This window comes from Sminthopsis crassicaudata, chromosome 1, assembly GCF_048593235.1.
Source record: "Sminthopsis crassicaudata isolate SCR6 chromosome 1, ASM4859323v1, whole genome shotgun sequence".
Classification (NCBI taxonomy): Eukaryota; Metazoa; Chordata; class Mammalia; order Dasyuromorphia; family Dasyuridae; genus Sminthopsis; species Sminthopsis crassicaudata.
Genome location: NC_133617.1, coordinates 530,058,897 through 530,082,068, shown reverse-complemented (window position 1 = coordinate 530,082,068; position 23,172 = coordinate 530,058,897). Strand labels below are relative to the sequence as shown.

The 23,172-nt window shown below is 33.6% G+C and overlaps 1 protein-coding gene across 2 annotated transcripts in view; it reads left to right on the top strand.

Annotated features, from left to right (window-relative positions):
- EPB41L4B (erythrocyte membrane protein band 4.1 like 4B) overlaps positions 1–23,172 on the top strand; it is a 221,204-nt gene that overhangs the window by 114,055 nt on the left and 83,977 nt on the right. The window contains exons 8-16 of one of the 2 annotated variants that reach the window (XM_074281836.1): positions 3,680–3,767; positions 4,018–4,106; positions 4,774–4,843; positions 4,936–5,105; positions 7,902–8,011; positions 12,391–12,421; positions 15,122–15,155; positions 19,622–19,686; positions 21,062–23,110. In XM_074281836.1, the coding sequence (XP_074137937.1) occupies positions 3,680–3,767; positions 4,018–4,106; positions 4,774–4,843; positions 4,936–5,105; positions 7,902–8,011; positions 12,391–12,421; positions 15,122–15,155; positions 19,622–19,686; positions 21,062–21,215 (811 nt within the window). In that variant the 3' untranslated portion in view covers positions 21,216–23,110. Of the gene's footprint in view, positions 1–3,679; positions 3,768–4,017; positions 4,107–4,773; positions 4,844–4,935; positions 5,106–7,901; positions 8,012–12,390; positions 12,422–15,121; positions 15,156–19,621; positions 19,687–21,061; positions 23,111–23,172 lie in introns of those variants that run through there. The other variant, XM_074281837.1, reaches the window with a different exon arrangement.

Here is a 23,172-nt window from a genome sequence, read left to right as displayed (position 1 = left end):
ATTCTAAGCATTGACTTTCCTAACACTTCTTAGATTTTTATGATCACTATTTTTAGTCTTTATTTATATGGTATTTTATTCCATCATTGCTATATCCTTTTATAAATTCATCTCCGTGTCTAATTAAATTGATTGTTTCATTGTTGATCATTGTATTATCAGAATTTCATTTATTTAAAAATCCCATGCCCTTTTTCCCTTTTCTAATCTCTCTATTAGAGCAAATCTATCATTTCTAAAAAACTGAAAAAATTAATTTCATAATGTCTACGGTACTTGTCTAATTATGCTGTGTTCCTTTCCCTGCCTCTTGCCCTTTTGAGATGATACAGTCACTTTCTTTCAATGTTTTTCTCACTTTAATCCATCAGCGAGTTCTATTTTGTTGATCAGAATTAAGTGCAAAGTGGAAATTTCCTTTATTCCTTCCTCTGCCTTCTGAGAGATTAAATTGTCATCAACACAAGAGAAGAATTTTTGGGATGCTCTATTGTTTGGTTTTTTTTTTTTTTTTTAGCAATTTGGAGATCCCAGGATATATATGGATACTTAAAGACTTCCCATCATATTATATCCTGCCACTGATTTATACTGGTAATTAACAGTCAGGGAAAAAGTCATCCATAATCTATGTCTTTGGCCAGACAGCCAGACATCTCCTGATGTACATGCACAATGATAGAACATGTTTTCTTTCTTTTTATCTTTATATATCAATGGTTTATAACCTGTTCTTACTTTTAGATCCCTAAATTTTATTGGGCTCTAGACATAAATTCATAAATGTAAACATAGGTTTGTGACACATTTTCTTCGATGATTAGATCTGTCTCTTCTGAACAAATTATACTTTTCCATCACTTATTCCATGAGTCCCATGCCACAGAACCCCAGTTATTAATTATAATGAAGTAATGCTGACCTTCTACCTATCCTGTGCATTCTTATAATGATCTCTGAGCCCATAAGTATTTGTTCTCAACCTTTTTTTTTTTTAGTTCATTATTCCTTTACTATATTGGACCTTGAAAAATCAAGGGATATTTTTCTCCATTTCTTATGTCAGGATAATCAATTGTTAGCTAATTAACCAAGGAACCACTGCTCATTTTAGTTAACCTATTTATAAAAGTAACCAAGAAGGGATTTTGTTGATGAAAGTTAAATGCCTATGGGAATGAATATATAGCATGTAATTTTATAAGAACCTGATTTAGAGTTAGAAGATTTGAATCCTAGTTTTCCTGCTTTTTACTTATGACCATAAATAAATTACTTCTCCCCTATGAGTTTCTATTTTTTTTATCTATTAAAATGAGGGGGTTGGAATACATGGGTCTAGGGTCCCTTCCAGGGTCCCTTCCAGCTCTACATCCTCATGATAGTGTTTGAACTGCCTGCATGGGACTATTCCAGGTTGTCCAAATGTATGAAACCCAGATTATTATAAGAACCTTGTAGGATTTTTTTTCAGTACAATATGGACTATTGGTTATCTTTTTCTACCCATACCTGCATACCTGTAATCCATATTCACTGAATTAATTCTTATTCATAGTTTTGAACACTTTTTAAGTACAGTGCTCAGGAACCAGAATTCAGAGACACAGAAATGTGGAAGACATTACCTTAGGCCCATAAGTATTGTTTTCAACCTTTTTTCCTACAGAAATATAGTAGTAGAAACTACTCAGAGTGTCTATGCATTTGATCAGTCATGGGGAGGGGGCGGTATATGTGTGTGCACATGCACTTATAACATATATTGAGTGAGCTTTTTCTTTCCTTAAAGGGTCAGGAAATAGAGTAATAGAAGAGGCTATAGCCTCCTTAATAAAATATTCTGCTTAAAAGGGTTTTATTGTAATTGTCATTTATGGATTACCAGTTTGCAAAGAATTAGGATGCAATAAAATGCACCATATTAAAATAATACTGCACATAACTATTCATTTAGTTTCCTATTAGTAACCAACAAGACAAAGCAATTGTATTTGGTTGGAGGGCAGGAGTTGACCAGATAACCCCTATAATAATGAAGTGAATGCTGGTCTCTTATTTTACTTCTGACTATAGAATTATTCTGCCCTAGCAATCTCTCAGATGACAAAGATGAAGCCAGAGGGTAATTGTGCTGTGCTAATTCAAGAGAATTTAGTCATGTTTAGGGAAATTGATCAGTACTTATTTTTTTCTTAAAAATGATATTTTATTCCCCCTTTCCAGTGACATGTAAAAAACAATTTCTAACATTTAGGTGTGATTTTTTTTTTTAAGTGTTGATTTCCAAATTCTATCTTTTTTTCTTTTTTCTTTTCCCTCCTTGAGATAATAAGGAGTCTGACATGGCTTGTATATGTAAAATATTTCTATATTAAATTGACCAGTACTTTTAAAGTTTGAAATAGAATGTCTAAATTTCAAATGTGGAAAGAAAATGACTAAAGGCAAAATATTATCCAAGAAAAGAAAGGTTAGATAGACATGTGGATAGAAAAATACAAGATATTTGAAGATCAGTACTGTTGGCTAATTAGATGTTGAGGGTGGGGGAGATGTTAAAGATAACTTCAATATTGAAATCTGGGTAACTTGGAGAATGGTGATTTAGAAATAAGGAAATCCCAAGAGATAGAATTTCTCTCAAGTACCACTCCTAGACATTTGGGAGAAGGGAGGAAATGTTGAGGACTTTGCTTTCTGCAGAAACCTCAAATAAAAGCTTTTATAAGTATTGTGGAAGATGTTTGAAATATTATTTTGCTACTGCTGACAAGGTACAAATAGCCCTCATGGTAGAATGTGGCACTTCTACAATGTAAATTATTATTCTGAATGTGCTTTCCCTTATAATGTAATAGTTTAAAATCAAATTGCAGCATAAAGGAAATTTAAAAAAAAAAAAAATCTCCCTATAGCCCTGCTGTAATTTTTATCTCAAGGGACTCACCCCTCAACACACAAAAGTCCTAAAATTTTAGCATTTAGTTTCATCCAGATGTTCTACATAATCACAGAGTATACACAAACCAGTCTGTAGTTACAAAAATGTAAACTATAACAATAATAAAATTATTAAAATTAATTAAAATTAAAATAACAGTAATTTAGAGCGAAAGGAGGCTAAAAGCTAACTTTGCAAAACTGCTCTCTAAAATAAATAAATGAATAAACAAATGTTTTGTTTGTTCAATAAATATTTATTCAATAAATTCTTGTTAAATAAATAAAAAAGACCTCAATACTGGATTTAACAGTGTGGTTTAATTTATTATACTAAGCAGTTATTTCCCGCTTATTCTTTGAAAGCACTTTTTCAATGCAGAAAAATCTTAACATCATCGTCTGGAAAATAGGTGTGGCTCATTGATTTTATAGAAAAACAAGTTTTCCTTCTTTCCATGGCAAGGTATTCCTAAGGTGTGATTTTTGAGATCATCTATATTAAATTCATGCTGCATTTTTATAACTATAGGCATAATGGACATTAGCTCTTGGTATTTCCTTGTAGGCTAGACGAAATTAAAATAAGTTCCCCATACCCATGTCAGAAAAATGGCAGCCAGTTCCCCTCAGAAGAAGGGGATCCAAATCTCCTATGACAGATTCTTGAGGTAGCATTGAAAATTCCTTTATATTTGTCCAACAGCTTACATGTATCTCTCTTTCTTTTGTGAAGGGGGAAGAGTCCTGCACAAGCTGAACTTTCCTATTTGAACAAAGCAAAATGGTTAGAAATGTATGGAGTAGACATGCATGTAGTTAAGGTAAGATATGGAGAAACACCTTAATAACTAAATAATGTCAGTACACATGCTGTTGAAAGCTTAGAAACAAGCCTTTGATAATAAATTTTCATATTCATACTAGACTGCAAGTTCCTTGAGGATAGGAATTTAATATCATGTAAATGTTAAACTCTTACAGTGTATAGAACCATGCTAGCTACTTAAAATGTTTATTATATTGAATTAAACATTAAACTTGTGTACTAATTGTCACTTCTTTTGTTTATAGGGAAGAGATGGCTGTGAATATGCTCTTGGTCTAACACCAACAGGGATATTAATCTTTGAAGGAGCTAACAAAATAGGTTTATTCTTTTGGTAATTTAGCTTGTCTAATATTATTTTGAATGTGTACTATTTTGTGGTGGAATAATATATTATGGTGGATGATAACATTGAAAGTTCACATGTCGTAGTGGAAAGAATGCTGCCTTGGATTTAGGACTCAAGTCCTCTGTCTGCCCTGACAACTTTCTAAGACTGTGGGTTAAATGAGCTTTTTGATTTCTGTTGCTGAAGGGAGGTACCAAACTTGGAGTTTGCCATAGTAATAAAATTTAAAAAAAAAAAAAAAAAAAAAAAAAAGGATAGAAGGGAGAAAGAGAAAATACTGAAATGGTTTTATAAAACTCAGATTCATTTTTAGAAAACTCCTATCATTACGTTAAATCTCCCATGTTTCACTCCCTGAGGGAACCCTGAAATTCTGGCTAGTCCCATTTAAATTAAATCGATTCATGTCAACAAAAACTACCAGAAAGTTCACCATAGATGATGAACTTTTTTGTTCAAGCAGCTCACAAAACTTTTCTTCCAAGGCATGAATGTTTTGCAATTATCATTGGTAAAGTGATCTTTGAATTATTGAATAAAGTTTCACTTAAACTTCTAAGAGTTTTAAACAACAGAATGGTAATCACTATTTAACATATATGAATTGCCTGTATTTATGGTTCTACTGTAAAAATGTTTTCTCTATAATTAGGCCCAAAATCACTAAAATGGATTTTAAAAAGAGCAAATTAACCCTTGTTGTCGTAGAAGATGATGATCAGGTAATTTTAATCCTTGCTTTTTTATCTTTATATCAACCCTTCTCTAGCATCAGATGTGCAGAACTAACAGGATAATCTGTTTTATATTTAAGGGACGAGAGCAAGAGCACACATTTGTTTTCCGGTTAGATAGCTCCAGGACCTGCAAGCACCTCTGGAAATGTGCAGTTGAGCATCATGCATTCTTCAGATTGAGGACACCAGCAAATAATAAATCCAATAGATCAGACTTCATAAGACTAGGATCACGATTTAGGTTCAGGTAATTAACCATTTGTCTAAGTTAAGAGACTCTTTGTTCCAAAGAATTGTTGTTCCGTTATGTCTGACTCTTCCTGGTCCATTTGGACTTTTTTTTTTTTTTTTTTTTTGGCAAAAATTATATTAATCATTTACCATTTCCTCCTTTAGCTCATTTTACAGATGAGAAAACTGAGGCAAGCTGGGTTAAATGATTTGCTCAGAGTAACACAACTAGTAATTGTCTGAGGTCAAATTTTAACTCAAATCTTCTTGACTCCAGACCTGACATTCTATCCATTGTTACTTAGCTGCCCCAAAGAATGGGGCAGGTTTATCCATTTAAAAAAAAAAAAAAAAGAAAAAAAGCAACAGATGCTCTGAGGCAACAATATTAGGATTGTAATGCCCCAAGCAAGGGGGGGGGGAGGAATTGAGGTATCCTAATGAGACTAGATCCAGAATATCATATCTACTTGTGATGACTTTGGGCATTTCTGCCTTATGTAAATCCAACTCATGCACAAGTCAAGACATCACTTAAACTGTCATGGATCCTATTTGAAAATGAAAGATGAATAACAATGACATTCTAGACAGGATGCTGAACATGTTCAAAACATAGTGACTAGGGGGATGAAGGGGCTGCATACTGCTATTTCAGGACTAGTTGAAGATATAGGGAATATTTAGCTTAAAGTGAACACTTAGGGAATACATCTTCAAATATTAGAAGGGCTATCATGTAGAAAAGGGAATAGACATTTTTTTTAAATTTTATTTTAGAAAGTGAAACTAGAAGATTGGTTGGGAATTATAGGGAGGTAGATTTCGGTTTAATATAAAGATTTTCTTTCAATCAGAGTTGATAGAATTGGATTATTTCTGGAGATTGGAAATTACCTCTTAGGACTCCAGGTGACTATGTGGTGGGAATGGTAGTTTCATGTTCTAGTCAGATTTAGATGATAAGGAGCCCTCCCAATTTTAAGTCTGTGATTCTATTAGTACGTCAAATGTAATCATAAAACTTTACATATATGAATGCAATCATAGATCTTGCATCTCTTCCTATGTAATATCTAATTAAATTCTATTTCAAATTACAGAAACTATCCATTTGAAAGCATATTGGCAACATGAAGAAAAAATCACTATAGAACTTTTTTTTTTTTTAAATGGGCATTTTTCTCTTTTCTTTAGAGGGGTTTGAAAATGTGCAGAAATATAAAGGCAAATTAATTTTTAAGAAAGAAATATTTTATAAGAAGCATCCGATAGCTTATAAAACACTGAAACATTAATTCAGAAAAAATTTTAAAGAAGCTCACTTGTATGTTTGTACCCATTTTGAGGAATAAGTAAGTGAATGGCCTGCAAAGGGAGGGCGGGCAGGTCTACATGATGCAAAGAAAAAAATTTATATTTGTAAGTCACGGGATCTAAATTCAGAACTGAACTCTGCTACTTTATGACCTCTCATCTTGGGCAAGCTGCTCAGCCATTTTGAACCTCCTTATCCTCATCTATAAAATAGACTAAATGACCTTAAGGTCATTCCCAGCTCTAAACCTCCAATCCAATATGTAAGTTTACCCACAGGTAAAGCCCACAGGACTCTTCCTGATTGGAAGGTGACTACCACAGGATTTAATAGAATCAGGTTGTCACTCTATAGTCCTTTTTTCCTTTATTTTGTCTGCGGGCCATAAGGGAAAGATCAGGCCAGGGAAAATGAAGAGGCAGTTTGTGGGTCAATTCAGTATGTAGTATGAAACTGAGCTGCCCCTTCAGGAATACTAAATAATAGATCTTTGTCTTCTCTCTGGTAAGCTGTAAGTGCAGGTAAGAGCTGCAGTGTCATTGGAGGCCTGAAAATGGCAAAGATAGGCAGATACTTGAAAAATAGAATTTCTAAAATGCTCTATACAATCACAGGGCTTTTTGATATCTAAATTACTGTAGATCAGAGAACTAAATGTGATTAGCAAAGTCAAAGCTTAAAGAACAATTAATAATAACCTATTTAAATAACTGACATTTCTCTGTTATTCTTGTTCTGTAGATCTTGTTCATTTAAGATAATAATTAGGGACTTGTTGATGATTGGGAGTAAATAATTTTTTTTCTAACCAAGAATAGTATATTGGAAAAGTATGATACTTGGAATCAGGAAGACATGGTTTTAAATTCTTTCAAAATTACTGGTTGTGTGACCGCTGGTAAATAATCTGTTTGAGTGTCAGTTTCCCAATATGTAAAATAGATATGAATAGAGGCTTATTGTGAGGATCAGAGATAATCTATATAGTGTTAAACTTAAAGTATTATAAAATATTGGTTGTTATTATAATTTTCATTATTATTTCTTTTAGGAAAAAATATAAGTAAATTATTTACTTGTGGATCAAATGCTATGGGGGTTTTTTTGTTTGTTTTAAGAAATTCACTTAATCCTTCCTAAGATAAAACCTACATGTTCAGACTATGGAGTATATATTTCTTTGAATTTTAGGAATAATGCCTTGGAGGAAATTATCAATTTCTGGAAGCTTTTATCCTCACTAACTCAAACTTATTAAGACATTGAAATTGTCATAGGTCACCATTTTGATTCCTTAGACTGGCCCATAAACTGAATTTAAGATTCAATTGAATACCTAAACAATTACACTTCATGGTTGAATTGAAAGATTGATCCCATTTAATCCAATTGAAAAAGCTCGTTTCTACAAATTCTTTTGCAACTATATTCTAATAAAATTGTTAATTTATCAAAAAAAAAAAAAAAAACCCAAAAACCCTGTTTATTTTTTAGTGGGAGAACAGAGTATCAAGCTACTCATGGGGCTCGGTTAAGAAGAACTAGTACCTTTGAAAGAAGACCTAGTAAACGATACCCATCGCGGAGGCACTCAACTTTCAAAGGTTGTATGTTTTTCATTCTATGTCAAATATTTTTTTAACTCATCAAATCCAATTAAAAGCAAAGTCAGAACTTTTTATTTTTAGACTGGCCACTCATCCTAGAAAAGTAGAAGTTTATCTGGATAGCTCCTAAACAAATTTAATCATTATTTGCTATGTTGCTATTTCCTTCTTTTCTTTCTCTTTTATGTTTTCATTCTGTCATTTCAATCAACCTTGTCTGTCACTACCTTATCCCTTCCCACTCTTTTGTGAGCAGTCAGTAGGGTTTCAGAAGTGTCAGGGGATAATTTTAATGCTAAGAATGAAATAGCTATCTTACGTAGGACAAACATATATTTTTCAAAAACAATAAGCCAATATCCCCTGTTATCATACCATGAGAATTATAGTAGGAGGGGTAAATGATGGACAATGAAGAGATTAGACTCAGGTAGGCAAAAAAAAAAAAAAAAAAAAAAAAAAAAAAAAAGCAAGATGACTCCAGTGTAGGTGTATAAATTTAAGTACATGGACAGACATTCATATAAACACTTGAATACTTTTTGGTTGACTTTGTGAAGACTCTCTATAATCTGTCCTGACACAGTCAATCATGATTCACCTTGGGTCATCTGAGTCCTTTTAGCTTTCAGCAAACAAGATTTATTGCTCACATGGCTCAGCACTATCATCAAAATAACTTGTGTGTTGTTGACAGCAACCTGAATTCCCCAAAAACCTCATAGGGCTCCATATAACTTCTGAGCCTTTCCCAAAGAAACAAGCTGTTCCATTAGAGTTCTTTATAATTAACTCACAATAATCAAAGTCCCACAAACTTCTGTCTACCAGCTCATTTTAATCAAATGAGGGAAGGAGATGTCAACCTAGGTTTTCCCTTCCTTTGACAATATTAGGTCATTTATTGCAGCTTTCATCTCATCTGCAGAAAAAATCTCATGCCAGATACCTTTATAAACACATCCATTTAAAAGAAGGAAAATCAGCCAATCTCTAGCAGCAAAATACATTAAAAAGAAAGGCATACAATAAGAAAAGAATGATGAGAAAATAATGGACTGATACAGTACAGAGACAGTATTAAACTCATGTGATTAATGAGGTTACCATGATTTGTGGTGAAATTGGTGTTACATATTTCATAATTGATATAGATTAATACCTTGTATAGTGTTGAGTTGTATTAATCTACTATAAGCTGTTCAGTATTAAAGGGTAGAAAGTCATAAATCAATCTCTAGAAAGAAGTAAAAAAAAGAAAAAAAAAGAACTAGTTGCTGGTAGGTGGTTCATTATGGACTTTCCCCTAATTGGTGAAGAAGAGGAAAACCTTCAACAAAACCTTGTTTGTCTTCATCACCTCTTCTTAATGCAATCAACCCTATACATATCTAATAAACCTTTTCTTCCTCCTGTTATCTCTACTAGCTGCCATTTCTTTTCTTTCTGCTCTTTATTTTATGGGTGAATTCCTTGAAATGGATCTTACTGACTGCCTTTCTTTCCTTATATACCCTGTGAGGTGTTCTGCCATCTGGCTTCTATCACTTTGCTGAAAATTCCTTTCAACAACTCCAAATTCTGCTGCTTTTTTAAAAAAACTTAGTCTTTTTAAAAAATGTTTCTGCTGCACTTAGTGCTGTTAATCAGCTCTTTCCTTGGAATGTAGAGAGAGAAAAGGCAAGAGGGCTGGTTTTGAACATGGAAAATTGTGGATATGTTTTCTTTTAAAAGAACTGGCATTAGAAGAAAGGGAAAATTCATATATGTAGTCCTCATAAAAGGAGGAGTCCCATAAATGTAGTATAAGAAATTTGAAGAGGGAAAGAAAAATGTTTGCTCTGGTGCTGAGTGGTGCTATAGAATATTTCATGGTGCATCTGAGTTGGGCCTTAATGAAAAAAATGAAGACAGATAGCAGTTGTAACCAGGGCATGTTTAATCAAGGTATAAGCAGACTCAATCATTCAGCATTAACTTTCACATTTTTCCATTTCTCTCCCTTCATAGAGAAGTTACTTTTAGCTAAAGCCTTCATCACCTTTCACTTAAACGACTGTAATAACTCCCTAATTGGTTTTCTTTCATTCTCTCCCTTCTCTAATCTGTCCTCCACACAGCTACCAAATTAATATTCTGAAAAACATAAACCCTACTTCTTAATTCAGAAATCTCCAGTGGTTCTCAGTTGCTTCTAGGGTTAAATATTCAGTCCAACATTTTAGGTCCTTCATTCTCAATCTGGTTTCTTCCACCTTTTCTAAGTTTATTTCACATTGTTCCAGTTAGACTGGCCTGCTGGCTAATTCCTCTTCAGAACATTCCATCTCCTCCCTCCATATTTTTTGGTATAACTGGTTTCCTACATTTGAAATCCTCTCCCTTTCATCTCTGCCTTTTAGAATACCTTGTTCACAATTCAGATACCACCCTTATGCCCCACCTGAATTCTCAATTTTTGGCAATCTTACTCACTTGAAATTGCTTTCTTTGTATTTACTTATCTATTTTCATGTGATGTCCCAAATGAGTCTTTTGCTTTTGTTGGTATTTCTAGTACCCCACCCAGTACCTTCCACATAATAAACCTTTAAACTAGGTCATATGGCAAGGCAGAACGGACTGGTTGGATCTGAATAGTGGAAAGCTTTGAATGCTAAAGTCAGGAGTTTATACTTTGTTCAGAAGGCAAGAAGTTGTGAAAGTGATTTGAGTAGCTACTCTAGAGAGGGCAAGAGATAAGACTTTTGTAAACTCTTCTTTCCTCCTTCTATCCAAATTCTACACATTTTTCAATACCAGGGTCAAGTTCCATCTGTTCCATGAAGATTTTTCCGTAATCAGAATAGACTCTTATGTACCATTCTCTGACTCCTCTGGCAACACTTAGCCTCTATCACAGCTTGTCTGTGTGTCTTCATCTTGTTTGTATATTTTTCTGATATTTCCTAGTAAACTAGAACCTCCCTGAGGACAAGAACCTTTTCTTACACTTTGATATTATGTGCTCCTGAGCATATAATAGATTGTGAGTAAATATTTGTGGATTAATCATTAAATTATAAGTGGCACCCATGTGTTTCAAACTGGACTAATCAAGCTTCAAGGTAATGTAAGAGAAAATGAAATCTCTGGTTTTTAAGAGAACTTGAAGTATAAATAAAGATTTCATTGATGGAGCCTGAGAATCGTTTTTACATAAACACATGGAAAGTAGGGCTAAAAGGGTTTTAATTTATCTGCTTATTTTTATTTATTTATGGAAACTCTTAAATATTTCCATATAATTAACATGATTTATTATCTTTTTAAATTGTTAATTCCATTAATAATAAATAGCAATATTTTATTTCTAATTTATTATATATTTGATATAAAAGATGATAAAATATATAATTCTACAATATAACAATATTAATGCCAATATGTTAATTTTTTATTGATAATAGCTATCACTTACATAGTATTTTTACTTAATATCACTTCTTATTATTTTATCTCTTCTGCATTAACTCATTTGGTCCTTATAACAACCCCATGAGGTAGATGCTGTTAATATCTCTGTGTTATAGGTGAGGAAAACTGAGACACAGACAAATCAGGTGAATTGTCCAGGGATAAATAATTAGTAAGTGTCTGAAGTAGACTTTGAATTCAAGTCTTCCTAACTCCAGGTTCCACATACAGCAATCATTTATGTATGTATGTCTCCTTCATTCCTAAATTTGTGAAGTCAGTGAAAGCAAGGACCAGATTGTCATCACCTTTGTACCTTTTCTAGCATCTAGCGTAATGTTCACAAGTGATACATATTTAAAAATGAATATTGAATAAATGATTCTTTTTATTTGGGGAAGAATATAGAAGAATGTAAGAACAATAAAAGAGGGGACAGGAAAGTCAGGGAAAAGAGACAAAAGGGGACCAGCTGGGAGAAGCCCTTAGTAAGTGTTGAGAGTTGAAAGGACCAGAGATTTTATATACTATTAAAATAAGTGTGTAACTTTTCAGGAAGAATTGTTGACCTGTGCTTGTTGTTTTTCAATTCCCTATTTTCTTTCCCCATTTTTTCCACTTCCCCTTTCTCTGTGGAGTGATGGATAAAACACTGAAGCATTTAATTATACTGCCTCTGAGAATGCAGAGCCTCTCTGAACTCGAGATGATAAAGACAGCCACAGTAAAGAGGTTACTTCTTTAGATTAGAAAAGTTCTTGTGAAGATGTACTTCAAATACAAAATTAGTTCTCTCAACCTATCTCTTTCCATCCTGTCTTAAGGCAGCTTATGAATTTATGTTTGTTTGGTTCTTTTTTTTTTTTTTTCCAGTTTCTGGTATATTGGCTTAACTTATTTTTTGTTTTTTGTTTTTTAAGCAAACAACCCAGTGAAAGCAGCCCAGCTTTGGTAAGTGCTATCCAGATTCTTATGTACAAAACAGTGATTGTGATCAGATACAGAGGATTTCTTTGCTGCTCTTGATTTTTTTTTCCTAAAGCATCTAAATTATGGATATTAATTTTATGGATATTAATTATAGGTGCAATTTTCATTTCCCCTTTTCTGTTTCCTGAATCCTGGATGACCATTTGTTGGATAATGTTGGTGAGGGGATTTCTATATTCAAGCATGGGTTGCTTGAGATGTGAAGTCTGAGGTTCCTTCTCACCTGCTTTGATTCTGGTGGAAAGAACACTAGACTTGGGAGTCAGGAGGCAGCTGGGGGTTCTAATCCAGGTTCTGATTTTTAACTTCTGACAGGTGAACTTAGGCAAATCACTAATGATTTGTATGAAATGGGGGGAGGGGGAATATGGCGGTGCTGTCACAGAGTTATTGTCAGGAAACAACTTTGTAATGTATTAAATTATGTGTGAAATATTGCCTTCATCATGCCTGTGGTTCTCAATAGAAAATTATTTTTTGTACAATAATATGGTTAATATCATTAGTCAAGAACATTTAGTTTTTAGAACCTTTCAAATCGTTCACCAAAATTCAACCAATGTCTATTAAGTATTTGTCAAGTATGAAGCAATATATTAGACACCAGAAATATAAAAATAGATGCAAGGTGAGCCCTATTCTCAGTGAGGTGAAGTATAAAAAGGAGAAAAAGAATGATCCACAACTATTTGCAGAACCTCAGTGGAAAAAGTTGATCACAAAGTGTACCCAATTGAATGGAAGAAATAAAGCAAAAGATAAAGAAATGAAATAAAACTGACTCTGTGCTTGCCCCCAACTCTTTCTCTCTTCCCCTCCCTCCCTTTCCCTCCCCTCCCCTACACATTTTTCAAGCTCTCTTAGATTTAAACAGTTTCACTTGCAGAATGCATGTTGTTATTCCTTACCAAATGGACTATTACAAACTGCAAATCTTTTTAGACAATCTTTCTCCCTCCCTCTTGCAAATCCTTATCTTATTGTAAAATATTAAATTACATTGAAAAATCCCGTAATCCATTTCTTATATGGATCTGTGCAGTGATGTAGATTTAACTTGGAACTGCTCAAAGGAAAGAGAATTCTTTTAAACCTTCAGAAAAGCCTAAGCCTTGTAACAAAGTACCAAGTTAATCTGTAAATTTTTACTTTTTTCTATCTATCTATCTTAATTTTCATTGATTTATGTTTTCTTCTGACTAGAATAAAACCTATTCATTTTGGAAGGAAGAAATGAAATCAAGTGAAATGTGTGTAAAATGTGCAAAAAAAAAAAATTGGTAGGAGAATAAACTAACTTAAAATAAAAGGTAAAAACTTTACCCAAGTAATAGACTCCCTAAAAAATTGAATGGAAAAATAAAAACTCCATATTTTTGTTGATTCAAAGGAAATATTAGAACAAAGTCAAAAGATATTATCTTTTATTTTTAAAAAATGGCCTGGGAAATGGTGAGAAGAAAGAAATTTAAGAATCATTGCACTCCCTGAAAATCATGGCTAAACAAAAAACCTGGATACTCTATTTCAAGAAATCATATAAGAAAACTACCCAGATAATGCTAAAACCACAGAGAAAGATGAAAAATAGGAAGAATCCAACAATTGCTTCCTCAGAGAAAGCTCAAATTGAAAAACATCTGGGAGAGAAGGAACACTGGGAAGTGAATGTAAATTGTTAGCACTACTGTCTATCTACCCAGGTTACTTATACCTTCGGAAGCTAATAATTAATGTGCAAGAAGAAAATGGTATTTACACACATATATTGTATCTAGGTTATATTGTAACACATGTAAAATGTATGGGATTGCCTGCCATCGGGGGAGGGAGTGGAGGGAGGGAGGGGATAATTTGGAAAAATGAATAAAATAAAAAATAAAAGAAAAACATCTGGAAACATCATAGCTAAAACCTAGATATCAAGTCAAAGAAAAAAAATACTACAGATTGAAGCACAAGTTTTTTTTAAGGACTTTTGTTTCATAAAATAATATATTGGAAAGTGTCTTGAAAAGTACAAAATGCTATCCCAGCAACCATGATATTGACCATTCGATACATTACTTTTAAGGATAAACTATCCCATTCCAGAGGTATAGCCATTACTGAGGGTTTTGGAGATTAAAAAAAAAAAAAATGGTTTTTTAGTACCACTCATTGCTGATGTAGAACCAACTTTTGTCTGTGTGCAATCATAGCAACTCTTGCTGAACAAACACACTGGTATATTCTAATGCAATACTAATGGGAACCATCATGAGATCTTACCACATTTAGAAAATCTTAGGATTTTAGAGCTAGGAAAAAAATCCTTAGATTAGAGCATCTAATCTAATTCCTTAAATTTTTAGGTTGTACCAATAGGAAATAGCACAGTATTGATTCACACAAGTTTTTTCCTCAACCATGCTAATAAGTAGGAATATTGGATAGAAAAAGAACCAGGAAAGGTTAAAGTTACAAAAACCTAAGGCAGCACAGAATTTTACGCTGGAGAGGGTGAGGAGTATGTGATCCAAAGTGTCTGTTCTTCATAGCTGTTTCTGTTTGGTTTTTCAGTTTGAATATGAATATGAGCAGGTAACATCATCAACATTAACACTAATTAATACTAAATTACTTTCCTCTCTGTAATATGTTGTCTGTTCTTTATTTCAGCTCCAAAAATAATCCAGAAATTCACAATTACCAGGTAAGAGCAAATTATTTTTAAATTTTTCTGGCATAATTAATCATTTAATCCTATATATGCCATACTGTTTTCTATTTGTGTTATTTTATAAGTAATAGTCATAGAAATTTAAGTGCTGGGAAACTTTGGACAAGCAAAAATTATTGAAAGTGTCCCCTTTGAGCTTGGGGACACTCAGACATACCATTGTCATGCTCAAGGGGGATATTCCTCTGAGGGGTTGAAGGAATAGTAATTCTAGGAGGGGGTGGGGATTGGGACTAAGGGCTAATGACCAAGGTTTCCCTTCCAAGCTAATGTAAGCTTATCTTATTTTCCCCATTATTTTATCAGTCCTATATTAGGGTAAAAGATGTTTTGTACACACTAGATGTTTAATGAACGTTGAATTCCGTGATGTTGATTTGAATAAAATGGACTAAGCTAGTAATCTGATCCTGAATATTATAGAACACCCTCTAGTACTGTCATCACTATAGTTTTAAATGCCACAAATTATGGAACTATTCCTCGAAAAAACTGACTACTTGTTTTGATATTTCACTCACAGATTTTCCCTATTTTTAACATTTGCAGAAGATTTTTTCTTTTTGATGTATTATTATTATCTGGGATGTTCCTAAAGTTTTAGCTTAATATGTTTGTGTAAACAGTCTCACTAAATGAGTTTTATGGATGAGTTAGGATGAATTATATGATGGAAAGGAATCTGCATTATTCTTTAAAATTTCAGAATGCCAAAGCTTGCCTTGGAAGCCATTTTATTTAACAGAGGGAGAAACAGGCTATTCCTCTAAGAGATTAAGTGTCTTGCCCCTCAACAGCACACTGGTTAGTAATTAGTGATAGTGAAATGAAAATCCAGCTCTCCTGACTCATAAACAGCCTTAGTTCAGCTACTTGCTATTTATTTTATTTTAGAGGTGTTTTGTTACAAGTAACTATACTGATGGAAATCAGAGAAAACTCAGGGATTGAAATATAATGGTAAATCACAAGAGAAATGAATAAATGTGCCTTAAGAAGAGGAATCTTTCATTTTCTAGTCTCATCTCTTTTTGCATAGGTTTTCTGTTTGGGTTTTCCTCCCTTTAGAATGCTAGATGTTCCGAAGAGCATAAATAGAATTTACTATCAAGGAGAAAGTGGTATAAATTGGCTTGGGATCCTTTAGCTGTCTAACCATGGCAAGCTATTCTCTCTTCTATAAATGGAGATAATGATAATATTCATAGTCCCTAACTCATAAGATTATAAGACATGAGGACAGGACTTTGTGGCCTTTAAATTGCTATATAAATTTCTATTTTTTTTTTAAATAGGAGGTTAAGAATAATTGGTTCTAAAAGGTTTTTGAAGGCTTTTGTTTATACACCATTATAACAGGAAGATCTTATTAAGGTGTTAGGCCAGCTAGATGGTGTAATGGATAGAGTGCCTGGCCCAGAGTTAGGAAAACTCATCTTTCTGAGTTCAAATCCAGCCTCAGACACTAGCTGGGGGACCCTGAGCAAGTTCCTTCACCCTGTTTGTCTCAGTTTTCTCAACTGTAAAATGGCAATTAAGAAAATAGCAAACAGTTTTTGCCAAGAAAAGAGTTTGACAAACTGTTCAGAGAGGTTCATCACCTAGCAGCAGCAACTCTTTAATAATATACTAAGGTGTATAAATAAATATCTTGCCATCTTCAGGTCATCCTCTCTCATAGCTGCCAAATTGATATTCTAAAAAACCTTTCTCAAGAAACTTCAGTACCTCCCCATTGCTTTTAGTCAAAGCCCTTCATGATCTGCTCCAGCTTCTTTCTAGTCTGTTATTCCTCAGACATTTGTTGTCTAACCAGATGGCCCTCCTAACTGTACACTAAGTCCAATCTCTTGTCTCCACACTTTTGCACAGACTGTACCGGCTTGGAATTTTTTCCCTTTTCTCCTTTCCTCAGTATCTGTCAATTCCTTTTCAGGCTCACCTCTAGTGGCTCTTTCAAGAAGCTTTTCCTAATCCCCCAGTTGTTAGTGATACTCTCTCTCCCAGGCACTATATATTCTTTCTTTCTGACTGTCTATCAATCTACATACATATATATATATATATATATATATATATATGTATATATGTATATATATATATATATATATATATATATATATATATATATATATATATATATATATATATATATATATATATATATATATATATATATTATATTTGGGGGTGGGCTGGGGCAATTGGGGTTAAGTGACTTGCCCAGGGTCACACATCTGAGACCAGATTTGAACCCAGGTCCTCCTGACTTCAGGGCTGATGCTCTATCCACTGCACCACGTTACTGCTCCAATATATTCTATATTTTGTATATATTCTGAATGGCATAATAAATTTTGTTGTATAATACGTTTTTTCAGTCATATCTTACTCTTTGTAACAGAGCACCACAAAGTTTTCTTGGCGAGAGATAGGGGGTGGTTTGCCATTTGCTTCTCCAGACATAATAAATGCTTGTTGATAAATTGATTTGATTAGAGAGGTTGTGATCTGTTTTGGCAGAGGAAGTATATATATATCAATGAAGTCGTTAATCCTTTTAAGTATCAAAATAAGACAGAATCAGAGCCCAGCAACCACTGACCACAGAGCTCTCAAACTCCCCTCCCATCTAAGCTGTTGGGAGCATACACACTCAAACTTAGAAAAAGTGTCTGTTATGGAGATAAGGATCAGACTGATTTTTTTCTTATTTTGAATTTTTCTGCAATCACATCAGCAAAAGATTGTTTCCATTCTTCTCTTTAAATCTTTGACTATTTCATATAACAATGCATCTTTCCATTGTCTGAAACTGATTGTTATATCAAGGTTGGGTAGTCATATTTTATTTTCCAGTTGATTTGCAAGAAAACAATTAGTGAAAATTGTGTGGTTGGTTTTTTTTTTTAAACTTTTCAATACCGTATTGTACCTAGACTATATTGTAACACATGTAAAATGTATGGTATTGCCTGTCGTCGGGGGGAGGGAATAGAGGGAGGGGGGGTAAATTGGAAAAATACTATCTATAAACATGAGAACATTTTTAGCTAGTTTTTCACCAAAGAGCTGCTACAGGTTATGGAATCTACTTGATTCTAATGATAAGTTTCTGGAATCTGCCAAGGAAGAAAATAGGACTTCCCATTCATCTGCAGGCAGCTCTTTGGTGTATGGATGGAGTACTGGGCTTGGAGTCCAGAAGACCTGAGTTTGTTTTCTTTCTCAGGACACTAATTGTATAGCCCAAACTTGTTCTGAGGAGCCATAGAGAGAATACTTTGCATATCTTGAAGTACTATATAAATGTTGTGACTATCATCATGATATTCTTCTCAGAGTGAGAACTAGTTTAATTGCCCCATGGTGAGGGGATTTGTCACAGGTGACTTACTGGGTATATTGAGTCTCTAAAACTGCCTGATCCTACTTTTTTCTTGGGGATTTGTGGTTTTGAAACAACTTTCTTTTTTTTTTTTTTTTATTATATATATATATTTTTTTTTATAATATTATCCCTTGTATTCATTTTTCCAAATTACCCCCCCTCCCTCTATTCCCTCCACCCGACGACAGGCAATACCATACATTTTATATGTGTTACAATATAGTCTAGGTACAATACATGTGTGTGAATATCATTTGGTTTTGAAACAACTTTCAATTTTACAGATTGTAATATAGGTCAAGAGATGAAATCTCTTTCTGTTCCACCGTTATAAACAAATTTGATTTGTGACTTTGTAATGGTTTCTTGTCTGTTTCCACAACTATTAACAAGGAAAATGATTCCTTTCTCAGGCATATGCTATCACAGTGTGTAGTGGGGAGGTTAGTTTGGATTTGGGGGGTTTCTTGGGGGAATTGTTGTTTTGGTTAGGTTTAATTTTTTGTCATTTCTAAGAAGCTCACCAGAGAATGAAATTCCACAACCATTTCTTATTTTAAAAGAATAATGTTGCATAGATGTGTATCTTTCGTACAGAAAGTTCTTCCTGATACAATTTAAATCCCATTTCCTTTAGTTCTGTCTGCAAGGTAAATGAAAACTGTTTATCCTCATTCTTCTAATAATGAATCTTTGAATTTTCTCCTAGAGACCTATTTTGTCTCTCTCTCCTCTTTCTCCTTCTCCCTATTTCTGTTTTTCTCTGTATATATCTTTTTCTCTCTCTTTAAAGGCTGGTTATTACTTCTTCATGATCTGAAAGCTCATGTTTCCAGAATAGACAAGAACTGATGCGTCATAGCTATTTAAACTTTTAAAATAAGGGAATGATCAAGTAGAATCTTAGCTTTGTGTTTTCTCAAATCCTTTGTTGCCATGATCTGTCATCTACCCTTCCAAGAGATATGAAAATTGAAATATAAAGTAAATTAACTCTTGTCTAATGAAATTGTGAATAAACTAATCATGGTTAGTATTTTGATTCCAGATGCAATACCATCCTAACATACATCCTGGGCAACAACAATGGCATCCTCACTCTCCAAATATAAGGTAAGCATTTTGGAAGAACATTGTTTTTGTCAATGGCTTTTTTTTTTTTAATTACACTTAGTTACTGAATCAAAAGAAAATAGTAAAGTTTTCTAAGTGGTAATCAAACTAGTTACAAAGGAATATTTATATTCTCTGATGATAGAAGTTCTGTAAGAGGCAAGTCTTTTGCTTTTTGAAACCTTGTTAATGTTAGTGCTTTTTGTGAAAAATTTAAAATGTCTCTTAAAACCTCTTAAGTAAAGTTTTTTCTTGCAAGAGGAGTACACAGACATGATGATGGAGATATAATAAAGTAGAAAAAGATTTAGATTTGAAGTAAAAGCACTTCATTTCAATCCCAAATCTTCCACCTATTGACTGAGTGATCTAGCGCCTCTTCTGAGGCTACAGTTTTCTTCTTAGCAAAATAAGTGGAAGTTGGACTAGATCAGAAGTTCTTGACCATTTTTGTGTCCTGGACTTTTTAGGCAGTCTAGTCAAATTTAGTCCAGCTTTAAAATGTTTTAAATGCATAATATACATTGGATTGCTGAGAAAAACAAATTATATCGATGTCACATTATCAAGATAGTTTTTAAAAGCCAAATTTACAGACCCCAGGTTAAGAATCTTTTGGACTAGATGATCTCAAAAGGTCCCTTTCAACTCCAGGATTCTTTGATTCTTCAAAAGGCAGTGTTCTGCCTTCTGCAGGAGCAAACAAAACTTGGAAAGACAGAAATAATTAAAAACACAGTAAATTAATAGAAAAACTGAGGACTAAGATTGTATGTCAGGTCTTACCAAAGCTTTTTTATTGGAGTCCTGAATATACTTATAGAGCAATGCCGTTATTCATAGAGGCATTCAGTTTTGTGTGGTTTTAAACAGGTGGCTTTGGTTAGGTGATAATTTCAAATGTCATTCTATTGCAAATGCCATTTGTTTTCTCAACTTAAGCAAATGAAAACTATAGAGAAACTTATAGTTATGGAAATATTATTACATTTTTAATGTTTATCCCATGAGCCATATTTTAATCAGCCCAGATTTTTCTTGTGAGGAAAGGAAGAAAATTTTGTTTGTTACTACTTGTTCTGCCAGTGAACTTCCTAATGGATATGATCCATCCATAAATGAATTTTTTATCTCTTTATGAATTTGGGATTTTATTTATGGTTTTCAGCGGAGAATTTTTTCCAAATATCTGAAATGGGGTGGTAGTGGGGAAGTGATGAAGATGTTAACGTATCCCGCTTTCCAGTATATCTCATCATTTCCATCTCATTGTTTGACATGCAATTTCTAAAGCATTTGTTATCCTCTTGTATTATTTCACCCTTAGTTTTATGTTTTCATCCTTCACTAACCATTAACTATGCCAATGGCACAGGCCATCATTTCAGGATGACAGGTCACATTGGAAACCACCCACAAGTGAAGATGACCACAGTTTGCATTATATCTACAACCAGAACCAGAAGAATTTAGGAGGAATACAAAGTATGAGTTTGGTGTATCAAGATAAACTCATGACAGCACTTTGAGTCTCTTCAGATGTCTCTGACCATCTTAGTTTCATCATCCCATCCCATGAACATTGTCTGTCTTTGCATTACTTGAGTTTGTGTTGTACAAAAAAAAAAAAAATGCCTGTAGCTTATATTTGATTGGCCTTTCTTGATATTCTTGAAAGGTTTTTTCAGTCTTTTTATAAATATCTGAAAATAGTCCACGGTAGCTAGTCATAAATCACTGTTGACCACATTCCAAATAAAATGAAGGTAGTTCATGGCTCAGGAATAATTTTTGTTCCAATTTTAAATTTGGAAGTAAAAAGTATGTGTTTATTTTTATTGTGCAGCAAATATAGATATATATCTTTGTTATTTAATTGATGGGACCAAGCAAAGCTAGGAGAGATTAGTATAAGAGAATAATATACTGAAAAGACTTTTCAGCTGAAGGGTCAAGAAACTCTTATGCTAGATTTGTCACTTGCTAATGATGTGACCATGAGCCAATCACTCCCCTCTGAGTTACTTTAGTTTCTTTATCTGTAAAATGGGTGGATGTTGGACTAGATGACTTTCTGATACTATCTAAAGCCAGGGATTTTGTATTTTTTTAAAAATATTGCTAACGTTGAGGTTTAAAGTAAAAAAGAATGTTCCAACTTCTGATATTAGAGGCAATGTGGCTGGCGTAGTGGGTAGAGAGAGGTAGCATTGGAACCATAAAGACCTGAGTTTGAAGTCCCATCTCTAACATATATACTGGCTGGGCCAGTCATTTAACCTTGTGGAACTCAGGGCCACACTGAAGACCATAAATGGCAGAGCAAGTGTCAGCCTGCATTACTAGAGAAAGTCCCTCACCAGGAGATTACTACCCTGATTAAATCACTGATCTAGTCCATAGCCCTATAATGGAAATTGCAATATTCCGTTTCTGAGAGAAAGACCTCTTTTTTATTCTGGAAAGATTTAAAAATCTTCATGGAATTTACTGGAAGATATTCTAGAGGGAGAATAAGCATCTTGTATTTTGCAGAGCATCAATCACTACTTTTTGATATATTGATTGTACTAATCATAACCATGTGCTATCCTTAGGGGTAGTAGTTGCTGCTATAAATCATTTAAAATAATGCCTTAATGATGGGTGCTGCTATCTTGCCTGATTTTTTTAAAAGAGAATTCTGAATACAAACTAAAGATTAGTAGAATGTATCGTTTTTCTTCTTGGACTCTCTCAAAAGGTAACCATTGCCATTTACAATGCATTTGGGGAATTAAATGAAATTAATATGTATGTGGGGAGGGGTAGTGACTTTTGTGTATTTATGCCAGGGTGCAGGATCAGGTGTGCGCCACTCCTTTGTCAAAAGTGCCTGAAGCCACCCTATTTTCTACTTTGGGATGAAACTTATATCTGAAACCACGGTACTGTCTTAGTCTAGCTTCTGCTTTTAACTGAGCAGAATAAAACAATATACTTTCCCTGTGTTCCCTTAAGACTACAAGACTCAAACCATATTAATTTCACCCTTTTATAAAATCAAGAAACTTTAGTGCCATCCTTTCAGACATTTTCATTGCAATTGGGTCTGTCCTGATTTTTTTTTAAATGTCTTGAGATCTTCTATATTTGATCAATTTTAGGTTAAAATACAGCAGTTCTTGATTTTTGTACATGCCTGTTCAGCAAGGGAAGAACCCGACCCACTCTTTGAAGAGTTAGGTTTGATCATCTACAACTCTTTGTTTTTGTTTTTGTTTTTTTAATTGTTCATAAATGTTCTTTTTAGCAGTTGTTTTGATCTTCAGTGTATGTGCTAAGTACAAATTATGTGTCCTGAATCTTTAATCCGTCTTGATACATTTTTACATAAATGCGTTTCAAAGGAATAAAGATCATTTGTTGTGTTTTGACTCTTAAATTACTTTCATCAACACCTGATGCTTCCTGTATGTCTTCATGAATAACCCATGCATCAGCACA